Genomic DNA, 27,325 nt, shown 5'->3' with positions numbered 1-27,325 from the left:
CATTAAAGCAAAATCTCGTACTGAACACTATTTAATACCTTTTCCAAAGTTACTGAAAGCTAGTGGCGAATCTATATTTTGATTCTTGGAGATTGGAATGTTTTTTCTGCTTTCATGTATGAGAAAAAGTCCTTATAATTTAAGCAAACATCAAGACAACTTTCTTTAATTGATGTCTGGGGCATATATTTCGTCATTAATTTCTCATCTTTCTTGCTGCAAATTTACGACCATAAATATATCCTTTATAATGGAATTTTTATGGTAATGTGTCTCCAAAATCTTAATGTAATGTTACTGTAATCTAGTATTTTATGTTGTCTCTTGTATGCAACCATACATTATTTGTTGTATTGTGTGTTGCATAGTTCAAGGTTTTAATGTATTCATTAAAAGTGGGAAGGCTGATAAAACATACTAATACAGCGCAATATCATGCACTTAAAATAATATAAAGAATTTTTCATTGTTTAGCTCCACCATTTTACTTTGTCAGGCTTACTCACTGATGCTGTTAATAAAGAGAATCACCAAACGTTATGCTGCCATGATAATTAATTATTCAGATATCGAGCAAAAACTATTAACGAATTATAACCAAATGCTAGAACTCGTTGCGATCGAGCTGCATGTATTAGGACGAAAGTTCTTGATGATGCGAAATTATGCGCTAATCATAAGGAATAATTTTTAAATCTTACAGATCTAAAGTGTCCTCTTTGCTTTCTTGTTCATCGCAAACTAATCATTAAAGTACAAATTTAAGTATCTTTAAGGCAGAGTTTGGTTGATATATGGTATAGTAAATAAAATACTACAAATGGCTCTTTCCATAATCTACGAATTCTTTAGAAAAGTTCAATCATTAAAAAGCGTTACAACTGAAATTTGGTTTAGAACTTTTTCGGTACTCATAATAATTTGTAGTGATATTAAAATAATCCTTTCTCGGAATCGTTATTACGTTGGTTAACATTCTATACCTTAGCGCACCTACAAGGGGACCGCATAGTCCGGACCTTCCCCAAAACTTTGCAATATACAAGTGTATATTGCAAAGTTTTGAGGAATACACATTTGGGGAACTCAATATACACTTTCTCAATAAACTATACTTGTTTAACAGGAAAATGATAGCTGTAGCATGAAAATTTTATTTAACACTTCATCTGTTTACTTTCTTTTATAAAAAAAGAATCTAGTTCTGTCATTTTTCCGAAAATATAAGTGGAAGTATTTTACAATTACTTATCGTTTTTTAGGGTTCAGAATAATACCCATTCAATACTACATAGACGTAGTATTGGACTTCCTCCTCCCGAAAGCTAGGATACCTCGTAACAAAAATTTCTGGGTGCACGCCTGTCTTATACCAATAGTTGGTAAAGTGTGGCCCGCGGTCCCCTGAAAGGTTTTATTCGGCCCGCAACAGATTTCTAATTTGACGAATGAAAAGAAGAAGCTTAAGGAAAGTGAACTATGCTGCATTATTTTCCACTTCTTCTGTCACTTTTGTGTTTATCTTAGTGATAACAGATTTATTTACTTATTTATCCACGGTTTTGAAATCGTAGGTTGTTATAGCCCATTCGACACATTCTTCTTCATAATCTTTCAGTCATTAATTGTGCATAGTATTGCAAGAATTTTCTAAAATGTACCATTGTTCTTTTTGATAAATTACGTAGTCCCACCTAAAGATTGTTCCTTCGGTCCAATCCTAAAAGTGTTTGCCCACCAACTGTATAACTGCTTTTGGGATCTGTCCCCCTACTGTCTCACCGATGAGTACTTTCAGGAGATCTAAACTTCCCTGGTTAAGACATTGAAGAACATTTTCAAAAAGGAGATTACAGATCTTTTCCCAAATTGCCCGCCGGTCTCAATAATGACATGAGCATTAGGCACGAAAGGTTCGAATGTCTCGTCTCGAAATCCTCACGGACGATCAGACGGTCACTCAGACCACAGCACACACAAATATTATTCATACCCTTAACAAAAACACATTAAATAAAATGTCACTATGCTTATTTATTAAAACACTCATGAGTAAAAAGAAATATGTAGGAGAAAAGATAATCACAACACTTGACACTGAACATATAACTATTTTCACTAATAAATTACACTTCGCTTCTTCACTATATTATAGCCCTTTGTATCACGTATATATATATATATATATATATATATATATATATATATATATATATATATGAAGGATTATAATTGAGGCTTCACAAAAGAAATACTTTTCTCACACCATTAATGTGCAAGGGGGATTACCACTGAGGGGGTGGCACCGCGATTATCCCACGAAGTAGCTTGTAACTGCTGCATATATCCACAAAAATTGACTTTAGTCTCCAGCAAAAGGATGTAGATTGTTGCCAAAATATAATGAAAATGTTGAAGGGCGCGTTTGCAACTGATACGCACTGAGTTTATGAACCCGGGACTTCACTAAATGGGGCTAGCCGTAACTAAGTCCTTCACTGGCTAATAGCGCATGCCCCTTAACCTAATGTGATGCCCAATCCAATGAACGTGGTGGTTGCTTGGAGATACGAAGCAACACTCGAGGTCTTCGAACTGAAACGTTCAGGTCCGAGCCGGATTGACCGAATGGTCAATGTTGGCAGTTCATTCTAAAATGCAATCAGGTTAAATCACCTGTATGTGTATGCAAATAGAATATTAAAAGAATTGACCTTAATTTACAGTTCGCTGGCCACGATGCACAAATCATTGGTTGTGGGAATGTTTAGATAACGAACTGGCTAAGCGATATAGTTGTCGTCGCTCTGGCGTTTGGACACCTGGTCTGCAATATTTCCATAAATGATCGAAGAATGCACTTAATTTAGTTCCAAATAACTATAGAATATAGTCTTTGCATAGACCTCTATTAATAAGTAAAGAAGAAACACTGAGAACCTTTGTCGCTCACTAAAATCCTCTCACAGTGAAAAAACGTTTCATATATATATATATATATATATATATATATATATATATATATATGTGTGTGTGTGTGTGTGTGTGTGTGTGTATGTGTGTGTGTGTGTGTGTGTGTGTGTGAACGATAACAGACTCCTTTGTTATACTGCGTGGGAAGAAAACAGTTTCCGCCGAAGAAAGAAATTATTTGCATCGTAAAAACAAAGTAAAAACGGAAGAATAATTACTGTCTTTATGAAATATACAGAACGTCCACAAAAATTATTTCTATAACCTGGTGACGGTCATAACTGTTTTATAGGATCAACACTAGAAAAAACTATTTTTAATAATTTGAAAAGTACTATTTTTAATAATTAGAAATCTGATATTTTAAACATCTACTGAACGAAACCCAAAGTTTGAAATACGATTTCAAATAGCTTCAGCGAAACAACTCTACATCAGTGAGTTGTTACTTTTTATAACTAAAGAACTAGAAGAGAAATAAATAATTTGAAAGTTGACATTCTAAGAGCAAGATAAAGATATAGTAAGTTGTAAAACTTGAAAGATGGAATTTAAGAGAAAAGGCGTCTCAAGAAGACTGCTCTCTCTCTTTTTTTAATACAGGAAAATTTCAAGGAACTAACCAATAAATATTTAAACTATGTTATTGGAGAATAGCAATTAATTATAAAAATAGGTTAAAGGTGATAATGCCAAATATGTCGTGAAGAATCGTGAACATCAACAGCAAATCAATTTATGCTATTTTACCTAGGGTACAAAGGTGAAGTTTAATTTTAAATTATTTTTATGGTCGATATAATGTAAATTTTACTTCATGCTTAAAGAATGTTCTAAACAATTCTTTTCTTTCATTCATAGGTTTCTTGCACTTCCCCAGTGTCTCTAGCAAACTGTTCAACGGCTTTAAAGAACGTGGAAAGTTTAAGTGAGAACTGTCTCTATCCATCGTATTTCTCATACTTTTGTGTCCTTGTACTTATTGCTGGTTCGTTGGTGGCTCAACTGTCTCATATGGTGAAAACGGCTCTCATTGTCCTAGTAACAATAGCACATTGTGGGATGAACATTGGCGTGATAGCTCCAGCACTTGACTGCGAGGAAGTTGCCACCTATGGAGATAACGGAAAGTAAGTACCCATTATAACTTTCGCAATGTAACGAGAATACCGTGCATTGCTGTAAGATATTGCTACTACTTTGCTCTTCAACTGTTCTAGTAAATTTCGTTCATTTCTTCTGTCGCATTAATTATTGCATTTTTGTTATATTCGCTTTATTATATCTAAAATATTGCCGTTTGGAGAGAAATGCTAATAGTATTTATCCTTAGCTAATCATCAAAATAGTTTTACTTGCTAATATTGCTTGTATTATGTAGATGTAAGCGATGTGATTTTTTTTAAACTAAATTAAACTTCTAGTTTAGCGTCACATGGGGAAGAATGTTTAAGTAAAGTGATTATTTTTTAAAATGGTTAATTAACAATGTGGTACGAAATGGGAGAAAACCGATATATATTATATTCAGTGATGAAAATTTTCCGGAAAATTTTGAAACGGAAAATTTTCCGATTCCTAAAAACATACCGTACTCAAATTATTCCTACATCGTTGTATAGCCGTGATGTGAGGTGGAAAATTTTCTTCTATACTTTTCCGGAAAATTTTCCGTTCTTATCAAATATCAGTGATCAAGTAACAATTCCTCAGTATTCATAAATTGATTAAATTCGTGTAGAGAAATGTAAAAAATTGAAAGATTGTTTAAAGAATCTGAAAATTTTCATGGCTCAGACAATTTTCAGTACTATGTAGGAATAAGTGAAACAATTTTTCGTGAATCGAAGAATTGTCTGTCCTGTACAGTGATGAAAATTTTCCGGAAAATTTTGAAACGGAAAATTTTACGATTCATAAAAACATACTCCACTTATTCCTAAATCGGTGTTTAGCCGTGATGTGAGTTTAAAAATTTCCTTCTATATTTTTCCAGAAAATTTTCCGTTCTTAAATATCAGTGATCAAGTAACAGTTCCTCAGTATTCATAAAATTGATTGAAATGATGCATAGAAATATCAAAAAGTAAAAGATCGTTTAAAGAATCTGAAAATGTTCATGGCTCAGACAATTTTCAGTACTATGTAGGAACAAGTGAAACAATTTTTCATGAATCGAAGAATTGTCTGTACTGTACAGTGATGAAAATTTTCCGATTCATAAAAACATACTCCACTTATTCCTATATCGTTGTTTAGCCGTGATATGAGGTGGAAAATTTTCTTCTATATTTTTCCGGAAACTGTTCCATTCTTAACAAATACCAGTGATCAAGTAACAATTCAGTATTCATAAAATTGATTGAATTTATGTATAGAAATGTTAAAAAGTGAAAGATCGTTTAAAGAATCTGAAAATTTTCATGACTCACACAATTTTCAGTACTGTGTAGGAATAAGTTAAACAATGTTTCATAAATCGAAATATTTTGTGTATTGTATACGGTGTATACGGTGAGGTGCGTATACGGTGTGGTGCTGTCAGCGTAGTATACGACGTCCTTTCTGTTGACAAGTTCCTGCCATTTCTTTTGACTTGTTACATATACTCGCGTTAATTGCCGACAGTACAGGTACGAGTTTATCGTTCTGCACGATATCTTTTCAACCTCACCAAACGCACAACATAACCTTCTAAGTGACAATGTGGATCCTGCCATAGGTTGTGGAACTTTTCCTCGCTTCGACTACAATCTTTTTTGCACATTGTTATCTACTTTTCATCACTCCTGAACAAATACTTTAAAATGGCTCGAGTTCGTTATGTTTCAGTAAAGATTCGCAGATAGAGTTTAGTATCGAGTAAATATTATTGAGTCAGATTATGTAACACTCAAAGATCAAGCATCCTTTTGTAGCTGGTTTTCACCAAGTGGTTTATCCCTGCTTCGTAGGTGTGTTTAGGTCATTGGCAATGCCATGAGTGCTTAGGGGAGAGTAGCCAAAATTGCACCACTTTTTGCGTAAATGGTTTTAATTCGAAACTTTTGAAGAAATTTAAAATAATTTTTTGATCGTATTGAACTTTATAGTTTTCCAATTCTTTTACAGTGATTTCATAATGATATCATTATCATGATAAAAAATTATGATATTTTAGAAGCCTGCGATTGGTGCGATTTACGCAACAGGTTTCCCAAATCGCACTATGTGAAGCCAAAATCGCACCGCCATTTGAATATATGCAAATTTTACAGTAATGGATATGGGTACCTTATCTTCGACTAAATTTTGTTGACAAAGGACGCAAAACCAATCTTGTTCATTTGATTTCAAAAGCAACATTTGAAACACTGCGAATATGTAGCTCGGAGCATCGTGATTTGGATATATTAACTTTTCGAGTACACTTTTTGGTGTTAAGGTTTCCTGAAGCACATGCTAGCTGACAGTTCAGAAAGAGTAGATCTCTCCACACGTTCGGATACTCTTGATTGCCTTTGTCGTTCTTCAAGATGTTTTTTGTAAGAACCTGATGAGAGTACTTCTGTTCTTTGTGGTTGCATATTGGTAGTTCTATTTCCTCCTGCTATTGGGCTGGGCAGCGTCACTATTTTCTATATATTTTTTTTCAAAGCACGATTCATAGACTCCGGAGACCATTTTCCATATTGCCATGTGCCCACCTTGTGTGAATTGTAACGAGAAAGAAACCAGGAAAAACAATTCATCACGAGAGCCAAAATCGCACTGGTGCGATTTCGGACACACGGTAGTAATGTGATTTGGGAAACTATACATTTTCTTATTTTTTTAAAAAAAATATTCTTTACATACCTCACAAATTAAAAAAAAGAATAACTTGAGCTTGTCATTATAATATTAATAGTATTTTGTATATTACTACTTATTGAAATATAAGCTAATTCTGTTACCTTAATCCCTATTCTACTATGAAATACCCCGAAAATTAGTAAGGAATACTCCAATTATATTGTACTGCAACTGCACACATACACAACTTACTAAACGTAGTCACCTTACTCTGTAATTATGGAAATATGCTTAAGTACTTAATTTAACTACCAAATGGCTTGTTAATATTACGGTTCTTTTTAAACTAGGAGTGGTGCAATTTAGAACCCGGTGCGATATCGGGAACTCTCCCCTACATGCCAGTCTTGCTCAGCTTTTGCCAGAAAATAATCCACTTCTATCGTGATTGCGTGCCCACTGCGAGGAGAATCTTGGGCATCAAAATTTCCAGAACGAAAGTGACGAATCATCTTTCGGCGCCGATAAACAACACAAATTTCTACACCGATCTCTGCATCATTTGAGCGCTTACCGTAATAAAATTGTAAAATGTAGCATAGTTTTGCGGAAGGTTAATTGTCTTCACGACGCAATACTATACGTATAATTATAAGAATTCCAACACTTTTTGCACAGCTACTAGCTTCATTTGTTCTTTATAAAATGACGTTAGATCTGACCTGCTGCGACTCATATACTCTGAAATTCGGGACATTAACGCCATCTCTTGCGCAAAAGGCTCAATACTTTTAGACCATCTGATTTATATAGTATATAGTGGTGTTAAATGAAAATAAGCAAGCTCGCAATATTTCAAATTTCTGAAAGTTACCGAGTCTTGTGTTTATTTCTATTGTGGTGTATGGTATCGGGTTTTCTAAAAATGGCGTCCATATACAACTGAGCGCTGTTCTATAGGTCAAAATAAAGCAAAAATGGTATATAATGGTATATCCTCCATAGCCCCCTTCAACTATGGGGAATAAAAAATTTCACTATGTGGCAACATCGTAAATTAACTTGGAACCGTTAGCATGGTATTCATCCATTTACGAATCTAAAGATTAGCATCTACGACTCCATCGTTACGCTAATAAGTGATGCTAGTGTTAACATCTGTAGACTTTAATTGCAACCTGCAAAGATGCTAGCGTTAACATCTATAGTCTGTAGGCACCATATTTAGAATTCCCGATATATATACTTTTGGTTGCAATATTACCTATTACTTTGTATTAGTGGAGTTTAAAAGACGTCTACATAAACTTAATAGACCCTATATCTTGTGTGCTAATACTTTGATGAGGAAAGACTAAAGGTTACTTTTATAGTGTATACTTTCACTAAAATCGTTTTGATAAATCCTATACATATTGTCATTACGTTTGGAAGACCCTTGTGTGGTAATTTGCTAAAAACCTTTTACAATAACTACTGTAATTATTCTCTGGATTCCTTCATGTTGCTGATTATCCAAATATGATAGAATGTTTAATAAAAAATAATTAATGAAACAGAATGAAATATCACTTGAAATATAATAACTAACCAGTATAACTTATTTTTGTTTCCAGTTTGGCTCCTGAAAAATATACGCTATCTGCGCTACTTTTGGCTGTGACTTTAGCTCTAGCTTTTCTAAATCGCCACGTAAGTATTTTAATTGACTATTACTATATATGATCTAGATCTAATTGAAGGGTTGGTACCAGAGTCGACAACTCTGAAGAGCTACATCTGGATATTTTTAAATAGACATTTAGATACATATAGATACTTGTCAATTTAATGAAAACACCTAAAACACACCTGCAACATACCGATTAACGGGGCGTTGAACTTCCTTTCACACTCATAAAAGCTCTGATGCGATGTGAAATGGACTCATAGTGACCATGAATCCTAATAAGTGAAATATTATGCCATTCCGCGTGCAGTGCATCACTTAATCCTCTGAGAGAGCATGAAAGTGAAAATCTGGATCAAATTCGTATCTCCTACATGGACCATAGATCGAATGTTCGGATCAGATTCGTGTCACCTAAACGTATCATAGATCGAATGATCGGATCAGATTTGTGTCTCCTAAATGGACCATAGATGGTCAAATTATGTTCAGGTCCGGAGATTGGACGGGCCAGGACAGGTATTCAACTTCATCTCAATGTTCCTGAAATCACGCCACAACAGATCTAGCTGTGTGAATGGGCACATTATCATAATGGAATATGGCAGCATTGCGTGGAATCAACATCTGAAAAATAGGATTATGTTGTGCGTTAAAATAATCACGGGCAGTTACTGTACCGGTAAGCGCTAGTGGAAGACCCAAACACAACCAGGATGTTGCTACCCACAATAATTGCTGATGTGTTTTAGCGTTAGGACAAGATTATTAAGATCATACGCTCCTTTGGTCATCTGCCACATACAAACACTGCTCTTAGTTTGAAATAAAGAGAACGATAATTTATTTGATCATATCAGACGTTTCCAGTCATCAGCGGACCATTTGCGTCGTGCAGAAATGTTATGAACCATTATTAGCGGTTTCATCTTTTTGCAACCCATTGTCATATTACTTGATTGTAGTCAGAGACTGTGACAGGTTCTGCTAGAGTTTCTGCGTCATTTGCACTGTAATTGCGTGGTGATTCTGAGAGATAAATCAGTTTCATGCTCGGCAAGAGCTGTTGGTGAAGTTTTTCTTCCGATGAATGTTCTCCTTCACTGATGTGGTTTTGCAGGGAGTTTTGTAGGCTGTCATCACTTTGGACATAGTGCCTCGGGACACACCCAATACATTTGCCACTTTCGTCACGCTCGCACCATATAACCGAGCGCCAACTATTTGCTCGCTTAGAAATCAGATAGGTCATCCATTTTAAATTAATACTGTCTACTCAGATCTGGATCAAATTCGTATCTCCTAAATGGACCATAGATCGAATGTTCGGATCAGATTCGTGTCACCTAAACAAATCATAGATCGGATATTCGGATCAGATTTGTGTCTCCTAAATGGACCATAGATGGTCAAATTATGTTCAGGTCCGGAGATTGGACGGGCCAGGACAGGTATTCAACTTCATCTCAATGTTCCGGAAATCACGAATGTTATTCTACTACTCCCCACGTAGTACTGAGTTTGCCCTAATACTTTGCCAAAAACAACAAAACAGCATTGCCGCCATCTTATCGTCGCAAGCTCAGACATTGACGTGTTTTGAACTCCAAGCGTTTCTGTTGAATTACATGGCCGTCGGCTGGGGGGGACCGGCGCGATCGCTCCTGGCGCCGGGACGACAAATCAACAAAATTCAAGGAATTTAGATTATGTTGATAAATGATATTTTTAATAAATAATGTTAATTCAGATATTTTAATAATGATCAGACCACGGCTAAGTAAAATTTATTTATTTCATAAGGACAACACAACAGGCCTAATGCCCGGTTATACTGTTGTGTACATAATTATCTAACATACACTACATTATTATACATACACAAATATACGTCGTTTAATTATGCAGAAGTTATTGCCTGACAATTGTTTTGAACTTGCCTTCGAAGATACTGATCACATCTACTACATGAAATCTAATCATTTCGTTATATGAAGCACACATTCTCTACAGAGGAGACTTATGTAATATGTTAGTTCTTGCTTTCCTACAATAGAATGTCCCAGCTGTTCTAGTCTTACCTATTGGGACACGTAATAATACTTCTGAAACTAATTCTGGACAGTCAATTTTACCGTTTAATAATTTATGTGAGAACAACAGATCAAAACATCCATCTCCTTTTTTCTAACGTTTGAAAACTAAAATTAGTTACTAAGTCTTCATAGGGAATATACTTTGGGTAGAAACAGGTTTTCTTGTATGCAACCATATTTAACAATTTCAACTGTATATTTTCTATTGCATCAGAGTGTTTAGTGACATTTGGTGTCCAAACAGTAACAACAGCATTCTAATTTTAACCACACATACGAAAAATATAACCTTATAAATGTTGATTCTTTGTAGAAATCCTGCCCTATCCTATAAATTAAACCTAGGTTTCTATATGCACTACCCGCTATTGCGTCAACGTGTTGAGCAAAGATTAATTTGTTATTAAATATAACTCCAAGATCTTTGATAGTATTTGGAAGGAAGTGCCACTTATTGTATAGGTACAGTTAATTGGATTTTCTTTCCTCGTGAAAGACAGAGATTTACATTTGGACACATTCAAGACTAATTTATTATTATCATGCCATAACTGAGCTCTTTGTAGATCCTAATAAACTTTACCGCAATCATGAACTGAACTTGCTTTGGAGTATAAATTGAGATAGCCGGCAAAATGCAAAACTTAAAAACTTTTAATGCACAGAGAAATATCATTAATAACAAGAAGAAACAACAAGGGATCTAGATTAGATCCTTGAGGGACTTCTGATAGAGTATTGAGCTTGAAAATTACCGGTAATGTAAAATATCGTCTAGGCTTAATGATTATTCAATTGGAACTGTCTTCAGCCCTCTGTGAGAAGTTTTTTTTTTTTTTTTTTTTTTTAATCTTGGAATTTAATATTTGTATCGTTATTTGTATATTTTATGCTATTATTATGTTGACGTGTGACAAGTTCAAAACAAACAAGAATAGCACTCAATCCCAATAATTCAAAACCATGTTCTCATTAACTTTTATTTTAAATACAAAAACAGTTCACTTTAAAATATTGACATAATACCAACTTTTTTAATCTTATATTATGATCTTACATTCCATATTTAAATCTAGGAATACAGAATAAACTCTGGTTGTTTCTCATAACACACTGGGGTGGGGCGCCTGGGAATTCTCGCCCTGGGCGCTTACAACCCATGCGACGGCCCTGTTGAATTAATAATTGTATGTATGTTGAAACCAGGTGATAAAACGTTCTTTTATCTGTATACATATAAAAACCCAACTAGCAATTAGTATTTTCTCTACAAATTGGTTTGTGAAGAGTAATTCAGGTTTCATCTTCGGTCTAGCCCACTTTTTTATTTCGTAGAATTTGCATCTCTAGAAAATGTGGTATAAATCTTTATACAATATCTAATCCATTCATCTCATTAATATATTCACTGGTTGACCAAGAATAAGAGCCGTAGTTGTACAGTGATTTCAGTGGCTTAACGCAATGAACTGAAGATTGCAAATATATCTTGTATTGTTGGATAGCGGGGTGATTAGCTTGGCAATACAGCAAGCCAGGAAGGCGAATTAGATTCCTGGCTTAGTCTAATCTCTTATTCAAAATTGCATTAAATTCTATTCTACTGAAAATATTATTAGAGATCTGATGTTTCTGCAAGAACCTAAGAACCTGATACTTTTAGTTTTTTTTTTTTTTTTAACCAAAAATCGTAAATATCAAAGATCAATATAAAGCTCAGAAACTATTGTGAGCTATACAACTTTATGATGGCATCATGTACTTCGCTCTACTATTCGTCTTAATTTACAAGAGAAAGTAAAATTCATAACGTAGTGTCCCTCAGGATTCTCGAAGTTGCGAGGTTGTCTACAGGATATTTCAGAACAACACTGAATGCAGATGCGGAAATGTTAGGTCCAGTGTTCGAAGTGAAGAAAAAACAGAGGCGGTATGACGATTTTGACTCGACATACCGGCTATCTAAATGCTGAAATACAGTGACGGTATGTTGCCTAAAAGATTGCATTTCTATTTACATAATGACTAAAGTCCACTGGAGAGCCTCTGTTTAGTTATCAGGCATGGAGAGACTGATTCCTAGCCAACAACTTTCTAAAATAAATAAATAAATTAAATTAAAATTAAAATATTTTCTCTTAAATTGTATTATTCAGAATTATACACTAAAATGCTCAAAAATCGAGTTTTTATATTAAAAAATTCCTGTGGAAAAGGTCCCGCATCCCCACTCGACTGAGGGGTATTCCTAATCCTCGGAAGAATCGTCCCACAGCAGACAATCCCTAAATCCACCGAGGCTCAAAACACGGCATTTATATGCATTAAGCCAACAAGACACATACATACGTAAGAAAGAACAATTCAATATGGCACATCAAAATATAAACTAGGTGAACTTCTTTGAAGACATCCCATTTTAAAAACAAAAGGTAGGAAAAAGATGTCTATGTTGTCAGCTTAGAAATTATTTCTACGTAAGAAATAAACACTTTTTACGTGCAAAGCAGTATATATATATATATATATATATATATATATATATATATATATATATATATATATATATATATATATATATATATATACCTGATAATCACAAAAAAAGACGTGAGAATTTGTACACATCAGTTACTGTGTATAAATTGGAATTATTAAAGATATTTAGCACCTCCTCTCCCGTGACGGTATGTCTTGATCACTAAAAACCCAGAGGCAGTATGCCTTCACTAATAAAAAACCAGAAGCGGTATGGCATACCACCGCATACCGTCTCACTTCGACCACTGGTTAGGACAGCGAAAGATCGGAAGTGTTAGAAAAGGCCAACTCCACGGTCCATCGTGTTCGGGTTGATTTCATTGATTTGATTTAGGGTTTAGCGTCCCTTTCAGCAGTGAGGCTATCTGAAACAGACCTACATCTTAATGTAGGTTTCGTACCGCATGAGCCCCAGCTGGGACTTGAACCCAGGTCTCCCACGCCAAAGGTACGTACACTAATCGCTAAGCCACGAAGGAACTCTCGTCGTGTTTGAAATAACGCGTAGTGGGATGTATTGTTCCATGGTATATTTCACGTTTCCTTATACGTATAAACGTGAAATAACACATTGCAGCACGTGGTTTTCCGAACACGAGGAACCGAGGAGCTCTAACTCTTCCTACTTCCTGTTGACGCATTCTGTATTCGCTACTGTCAAGGCTGATCTTTGGCCTACTTTGGACTCTGCTTTAATTCAGTGCACATCTGAGAGTTCTGTTGGGAGAATATCTGGGAATTATGTCTTGTAGAGAATTATTTGCGCACACATTTCACATTGTTGAAATATCCATTTTTGGATGGGTATGTGTGACATCCTTTACGCTGATATGGGCTTCCATTCCACATTTTCTCGTGTTCGAAATAACCTGTCTTGCAATATGTATTTTCCACGCTTTTGGGCAGCCCTAGACGATAAACTAAGCACTTTTTCCCGTAGATCCATATGAACTTTTTCCTATCTTGGTGTGAAAAACTTATCTCCCAAACATTTTCAGTATTTTTTAACACCCCGCATATGTGAGTTGAAATTCGAAAGAAAAATGCTGTAAAGAATATTTCCATATGTCTTTCTACTTTTCTCGCATGATTAGTGTTAACTCTGCAAATATGATTTTATTATTATTATTATTATTATTATTATTATTATTATTAATAATAATAATAATAATAATAATAATAATAATAATAATATTAATAATAATAATAATAATAATAATAATAATAATAATAATAATAATAATAATAATAATAATAATAATAATAATAATAATAATAATAATAGAGTAGTAGTAATCATGTAAAATTACGATTCTAAGTCTGTAGTTTATGATATGAACCAGAGATGTCATTTGAAAGAACAGGAAGTAACTGCCTCCTGAGTTTGAGAAGACATGCGTTTCTCATTTTATTAAATTCATTTGATTTGATGTGATATTTAAGTTTAGCGTCACTTTTAGCAGAGAGGCTATATGAGACGTGGACCTACAGCTTAACGTAGGATTCGAACCACATGAGCTTCCGCTGGAAATTGAACCGGATCTTCCACCCAAAGATACATGTGTTTTTTTAATAAATTGTATACAAATATACTAATTAAAAACGTGAAAATCTTATGTCGGTATCTCCCTCCTCCTCCAGCCTGGCATAACTTGAAATAACGCTACGCTTGTTTCATGAACATTTAAAGTTTGTTATTAAAATTAAATAAGTTGTTGTAGCTTAACGTTCCATGGTAATATCCTTCAGGATAGAGGAGACGGATAATTAATGATAATCCCCACCCCGTAATCGTCAGTGGACTACCGATGGGCAACTAATGATATCTCGCCAAAGATTGGCGGCTCCGCAGCAACGATCCGCGGTGGCCCCTCTTCCATTTTGAAAATTATACCACCAGCGGCAGAGACGTGACCTCAAAATTATTCCCCTAAAATATGTTAAATCGCCTATATGCGTGTTATTTACATTAAGATGAGTCTAAAAGAACATTATGAAAAAAAAGAAAGAAAAAAGTATGCCGGGATGAGCGCGAACCAACAACTTTATGATTACTACGCGCATGTTCTTCCGACTTCGCTACAGAGGTGATACACAAAATCTGGCTTCTAGAGGGATAAATCGTTAAGATATTTTTCATTTGGCTAATAAGAGTACTCCTTTAACCGTGTATATTCGAAAGTAATTATTTGGGATCAGAAAAAAATATTTCGCCATGTAATTTTATAAAGAAATGACGCGCAACTCTTTAACTTGATTTCATAGTTCATCCATATTCACTTTCTAATGACGGTGACAGATGCCATCTACATTTATACAATTATATACACTCCTCTCAAATTTTTTTGCTTCATGATGTAGAGGCTCGGGTTACTCTTGACCCCCGGAGCTCAATTTAGGAACGGCATTAATGCTGTATCGACGGACCAATTTGAAAATCGAGTGAGTGAGTGATTAGGGGGGTATTGGGGACGTCAGCAATTTGAAAATCGAAAAAGAGTACCAAAATACATTGCATTAGATTATATTTGGTTGAATTACATTAAGTAACGTTAGATTACGTTATTAGGTGTGCAGTTTTATTATACGGATCCATAGTAAAAGTAGTAGTAGTAGTAGAAACGGGTTGGAAGCACCGCAGGGGTTGGTTGGATTGTTTTCTAGACACGAAATGGGTAAATTAAAGACTCGCCTAATTTTTTCTGTACATTTTACAATCTATAGATCCGTATAGTAATACAAGTGTACCTTTCCGCGAAATAGTCCATCCACCTCCACATACAGTGCCACTTACATCATCAAAAACAACTAACAAATATAACCACTTTCTTAACTTTTACTCATTCTTTCTCACAAATTTAAATAAATTCTAAAATTGACCCGGTAAATTTATTAAAATTGGTCCGGCGATACAGTTGTTAACCCATAGGAACAATTCGTCAGGAAAACATAATATATAATTATAACCGCATGAGCATGACTGGCGATAGTTCGTGTTGGTCCCTTCGCGATTCTCCGCGACGAATCGAAGGAGCGCGAACCAAAATGAAGTCCTGGCTGCTACGCGGTGGTACTTTCAACACCCCGACTCGAGATATCTGTTTAGACTCGACGAAACCCTGCTGCCAGTAGCACACTAGCGGCAATCCTTTGACGCGTCGCTATATCGACGATCGACATTTACCGGCAAGTGGGCCACTAGGTGTTGGCGATGTTTACGGCATAGGGATGATTATAAAAATGTTGGAGGAAAATAAAACATAGGACAAAGAATGAAATACAAAAACTCCTAGAAAACTCACGAACACATAATCTCCAACTCACAAGATGTTAGATACCTCTTATAAAAATAAGCACCGTGCTTCAATTTAAAGTGATTATTATTAATAGGTAATTCCTGCTGACAGATCATATTGATTCAAATTTTCACTCTATTGTTTCCGAGACTGAAGGAGAAAAAAACTAAAAATACTAAGTAAATCCTGTACACTTTAATATTCTACTGGATATTGTTAAGAGTACAATATTAACCGCTTGAATGGGGCTAATTTCTGCTGCTTTGGTTGAATTAAAAACTATTATACTAGATGGCAGGTCCATGCCGAGTATAGATCTAAGAAGTTGGGTTTGTAACACAGTCCACGAGCACGGAAAATTCGCTTTTATTTATCAACTTATTTATATATTGTGCGAGTTTATAAACTTACTCCCCAATTCAGTATCATGTTTGAGGTGCATTCTCATTAAAGTAGTAAATATTTGTATATGATTGATGAAATTCACCCATGATAAGAAATTCACACATTACACGAATTGTCAAACTTTTCTCCTTACTAGTCAACCATTTTATCAAACGCCTCCCATCAGTACTAGTATCACTTGATATCGAAAAGGCTTTCGACACTGTTTGGCACTATGGACTAATCTACAAACTTACCTCCCTTCTGCCGTTTCCCTACGTGCGGATCATAGCTCAGTTTCTCCACCATAGACAAGCTTATATCCAGATTAATAATACCAAATCCCCAACCTTTATCCTTCGTGCTGGTGTTCCCCAAGGTTCCGTGCTCTCACCCCTCTTATATTTACTCTATGTCGCTGATATGCCTCAACCTCCGCCTCCAGTACATATGCTCCAGTTTGCCGATGATACAGCGTATCTCGCACTTGGGTCTTCCGTTGACCAAATTAATCACATCCTTCAACGTGCGCTCGATAATCTTGCTGCCTGGAGCCTCAAATGGAAGCTTAAACTAAATCCCACAAAAACGCAGATGACCTTATGTGGCCTCAAGACGAACAAGTTTTGCTCTACTCGCAATCCCGAGCGCCTCACGATTACCCTCTAGGACTCTCGCCTTCCGCTACACGATACTTTAAAATATCTTGATGTCACATTCGATAAACACCTCACATGGAACGCCCACCTTCGTACCTTGGAAGCCAACATTCGCCGTCGCCTTAATCTCCTTCGACATCTCAAAGGCACTACGTGGGGTCTTAACGCCAAATTGCTTCTCTACACCTACAAGGTCTTCGTCCGACCGGCACTGACACACGGTCATCTCGCCTGGCTATCAGCGACTACCAACTTTTATGCACGCCTCCAAATCCTCGAACGCCGTGCACTCCGCATAGCATATTCTCTACCGCAGCAAACACCTACTGTAGAGGTCTACCGACGCACCACTATCCCTACACTTCTTCCTCATCTCCGACGCCTTCGCAGTCGCTACATCTTTCAGCGCATTTCAAATGCCCATCCTCTACTTAACGAGCTCTTGGAACAAACACCTACGCAACCCAGATACGCATATCCGCCTATAGATCATCTCCTCGCCATCTACGAACAGGACAACTCGCCTGAGACGCACAACCCACTTCGCCGTATCTATCACCAATATATCCACATCCACCGTCATGATCCCACACATGGATTCCTCTCCAGTTTAGCTTCCACCGTCTGAACTCAACGACCTTCCCATTCTATGCACCACTCCATGCTCATCTCTAAATGACTTTTCTTCTGCAACTCTTTATTAGATGACCTGTTTATTTCTTAACATTGCATAACAGCCTGAGAACCATCTCATATTACTTCACCAAACCTTTTCTTATATCACTGGCCATAGAGAAGGCATAACCTTCTGCGGCCCGCCCATCTCATGATGGGAATGAAAGACAGGGGAAAAAAATTACACGAATGAAAGTAGGATTTTTCAAAGCTTGATCTTCGTAGTTTAGTTTGTATGTTTTTTTTCACCTAAAAGAATCGAAATTAAAATTCTAAGTATGTAGTCATATACAGAACAAAATTACAAAATTTTACAACTATTACTGGAAATTAAAGCTATCACCCATTTCGAACATTTTTAAAAAGCACATTGTTTCTAAAATGTTGAAATTTCATTTCGTATCGATAGTATGAAACATTGTAAATACGTAGTTGTTAATTCCCATAACTGTTCTCCAGGTGGATTTGTATACTAATTTAAGGTAGTTTTGCTAAGTTTAAGAAAAAGTCCAAAATTAGGCTCCAGGAAACAGCTCTTATTTGTAAAAGAAAAGAATACGTAATGATCGCTTTTGGCTGTTGTAGTGTTCAAACAGCTTGATAAGAATTCACCGTAACATAATAACAAAAGCTGCTTCTCTTATATGTTTAAAAAAAAATCCCACAAAGAGAAAAGTTTGGTAACAAGAGTGTAAGGGGCATCGAATTCCACTTCGTCCCCGGCACCTCTAGTACGGATTTGGTTTTTATACGCACTATTTTGTATTATCGAATTTTATAAAATAACGAAATTTTTTGTACTTTGTTGTTGTTGTTGTTAGATATCCAGTATAAAATGGCCTCAGAGCTGTATTTGGTAATTCTTAAATGAAATGAAAAAAATATTGTCAATACCACAGGTTTTCCCATAAAAAATTATTAAAGACGCGAAGGTAAATCACAGAATCTGGATTCTGTACTTAACATGTTTTACTTCTATTGCTTTTTTAATAGCCAAACTGTGTTCCACTTACAAAGCGTGATACACCCAAAAATGAAATGAAATCTTTGAGTTTTACGTCCCACGATTATGCCGGATAGGCTAAAGGAGACGGTAATGATGAGAAATGAATGAAATGGTAGGAAACGGGAGAGCTCCAAGGAAACCCACCCACACGGTGTTTGCCCACCACAAAGTTCACTTGGCGAGAGCAGGGTTTGAACTCGGGACCCCATGCGCCAGAGGTGAACGCTCTACCACTGAGCCACCGCGCCCCGCTGTTGATACCCTCAGTCTGTCCTGGCGAAAAAGACTACTCGACATGACCATTAGAATGAATTGCGAGAACATTATGAAAATGGTTCTTTTGGTTTATCAATGTTATGTATTTTACTGTATTGTACAGATAGTTATTTAAATAATAGAAACATATATTAAAATAAAACTAGATTAATATGACGTTCCACTACCTTTCGATTTCAGAACATACCTGATGCGACGTAAAATGGAGTCATAGAAGTCGTGAATGGTAATTTACAAGTGAAATATTGCACTATTCACGTGCAGTCGATCACTCACTTCCGTGAGAGAGAGGATGGGGATGAAAATCCGGATCGAGTTCATGTCCTCAAAATGGACAATTACGATCAGGTCCGAAGATAAACCGGACAAGGGAGATATTCAACTTCATCCCAATGTTTTTGAAACTTGTTTTAAGTTTAGTTATGTGAATGGGCACACTATCATTCTGAAATATGGAGTCATTGCCAGAAGACAACATCATGATCATAGGATACCCGAATGTTCGTTGACTTCACTGTACATTGCCCTTCTACGCCTTGTCACAAAGTTTGCCGTAACACACCCCCACCAACATCCTAGTGCTGTGGTTGCCACGTGATCGTTGCCAACCTATATATACAGATGGTGATCAGAAAAATGGAAACACCTCTAGTTGGCAACACGTCAGATGTATGGGTTGGCAGTGGTGTCATGGCGCCCGCAGCGCCGGACCGCTGGTGGTGGTGTGTTAGGTCGGTCTCCATACTACGTCAGGCGCAGTGGAACAGCAGTGTCCAGTGGCTGCAGCAGACGGAGGTAGTGTAAGATGGGAGACCTCTCAGATTTTCAAAGAGGGCAAATTGTTGGTGCGCGGTTATGTGGAGTGAGTGTGACGGCAGTGGCTACTGTGTTAGGTGTGTCGCGTGGGGCAGTGTCGAAGGTGATGACGGCCTACACAACACACGGGAAAACCACATCGGGGAAGCGGAACAGTGGGCGGAAGAAAATCATGAGAGACAGGTCATCACGCCGGGTATTAAAGCGCATTGTCACGCAGAACCGTCGTGCCACTGCGGAGCAAGTGACGGAGGAACTCAATCAGTACCTCCCCCACCCTGTTTCGACAATCACAGTCCGCCGTGAATTACATGACATGAACTTACGGGGTCATGTTGCACGGGCCAAACCGCTCATCAGGGACCATAACGCTTTCTCACGCCGCAAATGGTGCCGCTACCATGCAACTTGGACCGTTGAGGACTGGAAACGTGTGATATGGTCGGATGAGTCATCCTTCACCCTATTCCCAACCACGGGCCGTGTTTATGTGTGGAGAACGCCCAAAGAAGCTTATGATCTGCGGTGTCTCCGCCCAACTGTGAAACATGGCGGCGGCTCGGTGATGCTGTGGGCCGCCATATCATGGTTTTCATTGGGTCCTGTGGTCACACTTAGCGGACGAATCACTGCCAACGATTATGTCGCAATTTTAGGAGACCACTTGCATCCTATGGTCCGGATGTTGTTCCCGGACAATTACGCCATCTTCCAGGATGATAATGCACCCATTCACACAGCTGGCGTTGTTGCAGCGTGGTTTGAGGAACATCGGGATGAAGTTCAACACCTCCCCTGGCCCGCCCAATCCCCAGATCTCAACATAATTGAACATCTGTGGTCCGTCTTGGAAACACGACTCCGGCGACGATTTCCACCTCCATCCTCTCTCACAGAACTGGCTGATGCCCTGCACGAGGAATGGTGTAAAATTCCACTTGCTACCATTCACGACCTCTATGCCTCCATCCCACGTCGCATCAAGGCTGTTCTGAAGGCGAAAGGTGGCCCGACACCATATTAATCTGGTAAGTTGCAATTTCGTTCAGGTGTTTCCATTTTTCTGATCACCATATATCTGACATGTTTCCGACTTTGGATAATTCTATTATTATTTCGATAATCATTTGTAAATGATTCTTATTCAAAAACATTCAATATTGACTGATATTGGATCAAAGTCAAGGAAGTACGCATTGGGTAGGTCCTGAGGGTCCGGCCCTTCCCCCTCCCGAAATCCTAACTTTTCTGTAAATTTAGATTAATTTTATGCGTAATTTTAAAATTTTAGTGTAATTTATTCTCCTATTCAATTTAGGACCTTCCGAAAACCATGAGAGCCCTGCCGAAATAAATTCCTGTAGACGTATCTTACCAATGTGTGCCGTGTAACTTTGAGATGTTAAAGAAAAACTGTTTAAATCCAGAACTACAGACCTTTCTTGCGTTCAACTTATAGTTCAACTTACGTTTACACCATTGTAACACCTTCGACTCCTGCCCTTTCTGTACACAAAGTTGCATATACCCCTAGGGAATATGAAAGTTCATAAACCAAATTAAGATAATGACTTGAGTCATCGATTTATACGGTGCAACGATATTGCGCAAATTTTTCTAATGATTAGATCGTTGATAATCTCTGTAATCTATCATTTATTAACGAGTAGCAGAAAGTGCTGAAGTTGCGCAAATTTCCATCGCGACGCTGCCACGAACAGGATTCAGGAATTGTGTGAAATTTTGCACTGAAATAAAATATATAAACGCCATTTGTTTGTGAGATATACTTATATTGCATTCTAATATCTACAAAGCAAAATATAAATATTTATAGAACATTTCAGTTTACAACTTGAATCTTTGAAATTTAAATCCTACAGCTTATGTCATTCGTGCCTTCTTATGGTTTATAGAAAGGTGAAAGGAAAGGACAGTTACTAACAGTAAGATACGTGGCATACACACCTGAAATACAGTATGTAAACAAGTGCTTGTTTGTGCTTGACCAAAACTGGAAAAAGTAAACAAATTCTTATCTCTGATTGAACGAATGCCTGTCCAGGATATTTAAAGAGAATTTTTAGAAATACTTATATATTTTGTTTATTTTATATAAGTTTGTTTTCGATACAGTTTCCCAATAACTATTTTCTTACAGTTTAATCTTACAGGCACACTTACAATTATATATGATACAGAAAATCATTGACTAGGACATGTCCCCCCGTCCCTTTCTCTAACGACACCCGTACACACATATAATAGTGATAACTGAAAATGCCATTGTCATCCATTACCTAAAACGACTGCTTTTGTTAGTCATCGAAATGCTTATGGCAATGATAGCAGCTTCCAAACGATGGTATGCATAAAATGTCGGGAGTCTTATAGAGCAGTTATGTCCACCCCTTCATCTGTTGACAGGTATCAGTGCAGAAACGCAAGATATATCCAGAAGCGTTTTTTGCAATTGATTCACGGTTCCAAGAAACGGTTCTATCTTCTCTGTTAACATCCTATTCAAACCAGAGATGGTTCAAATAAGCCATTTACGGTTTCAACGTTTATCGTTATAGAACAAAAACTGTAAAGGATAGCGAGAAGGTATATTTGTAAACGATTTAGCATCTTAAGACGTATCTTTAAACATATCGTGACTACCCGCAACCAGTGGCGGATCTAGAAGGTAAAAACTGGGGAGGCCTGCCAGACCCCAGACTATGATAAGTATATTATAAATTTACTATAAAGTTTCAAAAATATATAAATAATAGCTTAAATTATTTTCGTCACTCTGAAAACTGGGAGGGGACCTAGGTCCCGAGCTAGATCCGCCACTTTTCGCAACACACTACTGAAACCAAAAGTTGTCAAAATTTACTATTACTTCCGGTTTTAATACTGATTTCCATGGAACAAAAATTATTTTAAATATCAAGAAGTTTTTTTTTTCAATCGATTCAGGGTTTTAAGAATAGTTTTATCTCCTCCGTTAACCATCTATTCAAACCGGCAGCGGTTCAAATTAACCATTTTCGATTTCGATGTTTATCACCGTAGAATGAAAATGGTAACAGAGAGAAGCTGTTTTTTGCAATCTATTGAGCATCATAGGAGATAATATCATTACCACAATACCATAATATCGTTACCGTAATCCTGTACAAAAACTGGAAGTACTTCAAATTTCCTAGTACACCCGGTTTCAATACCGATTTCTTTAGAGCAAATATGGTTTTAAAAGTAGATATCGAGAGGCATTTTTTTCAATAGATTCGGAGCCCCAAGAATAAGTTCCATCTCCTCTGTTAACTTCACTTCAAAACGGAACTAGTAGAAATCAACTGTTTTATCGTTGGTCTCCATAAAACAAAACCATTAAAAGATAGCAAAAAACGGTTTCTTGCAATCGATTCAAGAGAACCCACCCGCAAGTTTACCTAAACCGTAAGTAGTTGAAATTTACCTAGTAGTACTGGTTTTAGTGCTTATTTTCATAGAGTCAAAACGGTAAAAATACTATATCGAAAATCATTTTTTGACACAGATCCAGCGTCCCAAGAATGAACTTTGTCTCTACTTCCAAGACACAGATCCAGCGTTCTAAGAATGAATTTTGTCCCTACTTCCAAGACACAGATCCAACGTCTCAAGAATGAATTTTGTTCCTACTTCCAAGACGCATTCCCAGCGTCCCAAAAATGAATTTTGTCCTTACTTCCAAGACACAGATCCAGCGTCCCAAGAATGAATTTTGTTCCTACTTCCAAGACACAGATCCATCGTGCCAAGAATGAATTTTGTCTCTACTTCCAAGACACAGATCCACCGTCCCAAGAATGAATTTTGTCTACTTCCAAGACACAGATCCATCGTCCCAAGAATGAATTTTGTCTCTACTTCCAAGACACAGATCCACCCACCCAAGACACAGATCCACCGTCCCAAGAATGAATTTTGTCTCTACTTCCAAGACACAGTTCAAGCGTCCCAAGAATGAATTTTGTCTCTACTTCCAAGATACAGATCCAGCGTCCCAAGAATGAATTTTTTCTGCTCGAATCAAGTGTGGTGAAAATTATTATGATGACACTGATCGTATAACGAATAAAACGGAAATAGATAGCGACAAGCATTTTTTATATGGATTCAGTACAACAAGAATACGTTTCACCTCTGATTTTGCAACTGATAGTGATAGACACCAATTAGCATCTCCGGTTTTAATGTTAAGCTCCGTAGAACAATAGTAGTAAGTAAAGCGACTTCATGGCTTTTCGATAATGATTCAGCGTCCGAGGATCGGGTTCTATCTTTGATATTATTCCTCTATTCAAGTAATTATAGATGAACTACTTCTATTTTAAGTATTGAATTCACATAGTTTGAAAGTCTACCATAGTTTCACACTGTGAAAAGAAACTCACTTCTTTAATTATTCACGTGTGTACGGTACTCTGAAAGGGGAAATATTTTAATTCACCTTTATTTCTTTGTGTATACTTGAGAAAGTAAAAAGTTTGGATATGGCAACAATATTACGTTCTTGCAGCAGATAAAAAATAATGTCAAGTAACGTATTTACTACTACTTTTATCTGTTTCGGAAGTTTTGTCATGTAATAAATACGGTTTTAGCAAGACAATCTCTTTTTTTCCAACCATTGTCCCGTTTTTTTCTGATTTTCAAACCGGACACCTAACTGTCCCATTTATAAGCAAAAATGAATAAAGTCTCCCGTAAGCGTAATTTAAAACGTAAATCATCAGACCGGATTGAACGGAACTCCGTCGTTGAAGTGACTGTGTATAAAACTATTTTTCGTACTAACACTCATTGGGAATTTTCAGGCCATGCAGCCCTCTCCACTGGTCTAGTGAGTAGCACATGTATCTATAGTTTACGTGGTCCTAGATTCGATTCGAGTGGAGCGGAGAGTACAAATAGTTAATTTTACCATTATTCCCTTTTGTTAATTATTATCCGTCTCCTTTAATCTAAACGACATAACCGTTGGATTTTAAACTATAAACTTTCATTTCGTTTGAATTTAGAATTTCTAAATGCTCTTGAGTATTTGGCACTTTCGAATGCAGTACTTGTGTATATATTGTAACTTGAAAACATTGCTCGCGATCAATGAAATCTGGGAACCTGAGGTTGACAGACCTCGTGATTCAACGATATATTATATCTAAAACTATAACAAAAATAAAAATTCTAGCACTTGTAGCGGTATGACCGTGTATACATAGCGATTGTGCTTTCGGCATCTGTGCTATGACTGTGTATACTCGGCTCTATATTTTAGTCTCTAAAGCTCTGAACCGTCAATTTGCGGCTGAAATTGTTCTCTAACTATCCATTGATTCTTGTAGTTCAAACTGTTAACAACAGGTGGTACGGAGTACATGAATTGCTCTCTTTGTTCTGTGTTTTAGCGGGATATGCATCTCCCGTTCAATAGTGAATGAGTTTGCACAACCAGGTGGATCTTGGAAGATAGAACAACTGGTATGCAGGAACTTCCCAGACAAAGTACCCTGACAGAAAGGTTGTACTGAGGAGGTGTATTGCGTGTTCTGAGAGGGAATCAGAGAGATGATAAGAGAGCAAGGACAGAATCTGTTTATCTGTGTATGGTTTGTGATATTGGCTTGTGCATTCCTCCATGTTTTCAAATTTACCATATTTTTGTCAATTTTGGATCTTTACCATAAATAATCCACATTCCAACCCCAAAACTTGTAACTTGTTCTACAATTTAATATTTATATTGAATTAAGTAAGTAAAGTCCCTTCATATATGTGAAAGACAACATATTTACCGTAGTAATATTATTGATCTATATTTTGTGTAGTTTTTTGTAAGCTAGCATCACTGATTTTTTATACTATTATTCTATTCAAAATTACTATAGATGTACCTCATCGGTATATATTTTATATGTATCGTGCTTCTGCTTTATTTGTTCCTTTACTGTTCAAATGATTGTTCTGAAATAACTATAGGCAAGTGTATGTAAAATAAAATAACGTTTCTCAATTTTTGCAACCAATGGAAAAAGGGATTAATTTATTTCACTATATAATACAATATGCTATGTCAGTTAAAAATAATTTATTTTCTGAAACTAAGACCATATTTTGTATCATAGAGAGAGAGAGATCGTATGCAAACAACAACTCATTTTATGAAAGGTTAAAATAACCCAAAATTTCCCTTCATTTTTAAGTCCGTATAAAAAGGCTCAGCGCTGTAAGTACTAGAGTTCTTGTTGTTTGCTATTGAGGCTATAAAGCAGCGCATCACATAAATAAGTGTAAACGATACAATGAGCATTAATTGCACTCTTATTTTTGGAAATTTAAGAAAGATCGAAGGCATGTCTCACATCGTAAACGAACGGTAAAATTCGTATATACGATCGTATAATTTCTAGAAATCTCGTTGTCTGGTCTCCCCATATCATCATAATGATAAAAGCACTATTTTCTATGGCGTTGTGATATGAATGAATGCCTGGTGATGTGAATAACCAAGACCAAAAGTTTGGGCTTTGTCCCGTCGAAGATGAAGACATTAGTTAAATAAGTATTTAAAAGCAACGCCTTAGGTGTTGATGCACTGTTCAAAATGAACAAATAGGTTAAGTAAATAAGGAAAAGCAGCACTTTGACATTGCCTCTTTTAATCCCCAGGTAACAGTTACCTTGGCGTTACCGCACCTGTTGATTCTTCCTAGTAGCAAAATTGGTTGGCCCAACGTTGGGAAAATGGTGGCTCAACGTCAGGATTGGCCACTTTGGCAACCATTTCCCACCTATTTTCCAACCAAAAGAATAGCCTTCATTTACCCGACTTTCTATATTATGTTCCTGAGATATTCCGATTATTTCATAGATTTGGGTTTTTAAATATTCGATTAATTTTAAGTTGTACTAAGACCGTACAGGAAAAGAAAAAGTGGAAACAAACTGAACGGGACGCGAACCCTCAGTTGCTTGGTTGGCGAGTAGGTATGCTTCCAACTTTCTTTAACTACTTATTTTTAGGTTTTTACTTAATTTTACTCGTTTTTCCAGTAATCTAGAACGACAAGGACACGAACACAGAAATATCGAGGACATTTAAAATTCCAAATGATTTCCTACAG

At 36.5% G+C, this 27,325-nt stretch overlaps 1 protein-coding gene across 2 annotated transcripts in view; it reads left to right on the top strand.

Moving 5' to 3' along the window:
- Positions 1 to 27,325, top strand: part of Ac3 (Adenylate cyclase 3) — a 976,504-nt gene that overhangs the window by 886,064 nt on the left and 63,115 nt on the right. For both annotated transcript variants that reach the window (XM_081769109.1, XM_081769108.1), the window contains 2 exons: positions 3,835 to 4,103; positions 8,364 to 8,439. In XM_081769109.1, coding sequence (XP_081625235.1) covers positions 3,835 to 4,103; positions 8,364 to 8,439 — 345 coding nt within the window. The remainder of the gene's footprint in view (positions 1 to 3,834; positions 4,104 to 8,363; positions 8,440 to 27,325) is intronic.

This window comes from Thermobia domestica, chromosome 8 (assembly GCF_964235325.1).
Source record: "Thermobia domestica chromosome 8, izTheDome1.hap1.1, whole genome shotgun sequence".
NCBI lineage: Eukaryota > Metazoa > Arthropoda > Insecta > Zygentoma > Lepismatidae > Thermobia > Thermobia domestica.
The sequence above is the reverse complement of the archived record's forward strand: the minus strand, read 5'-3'. Positions and strand labels throughout refer to the sequence as shown.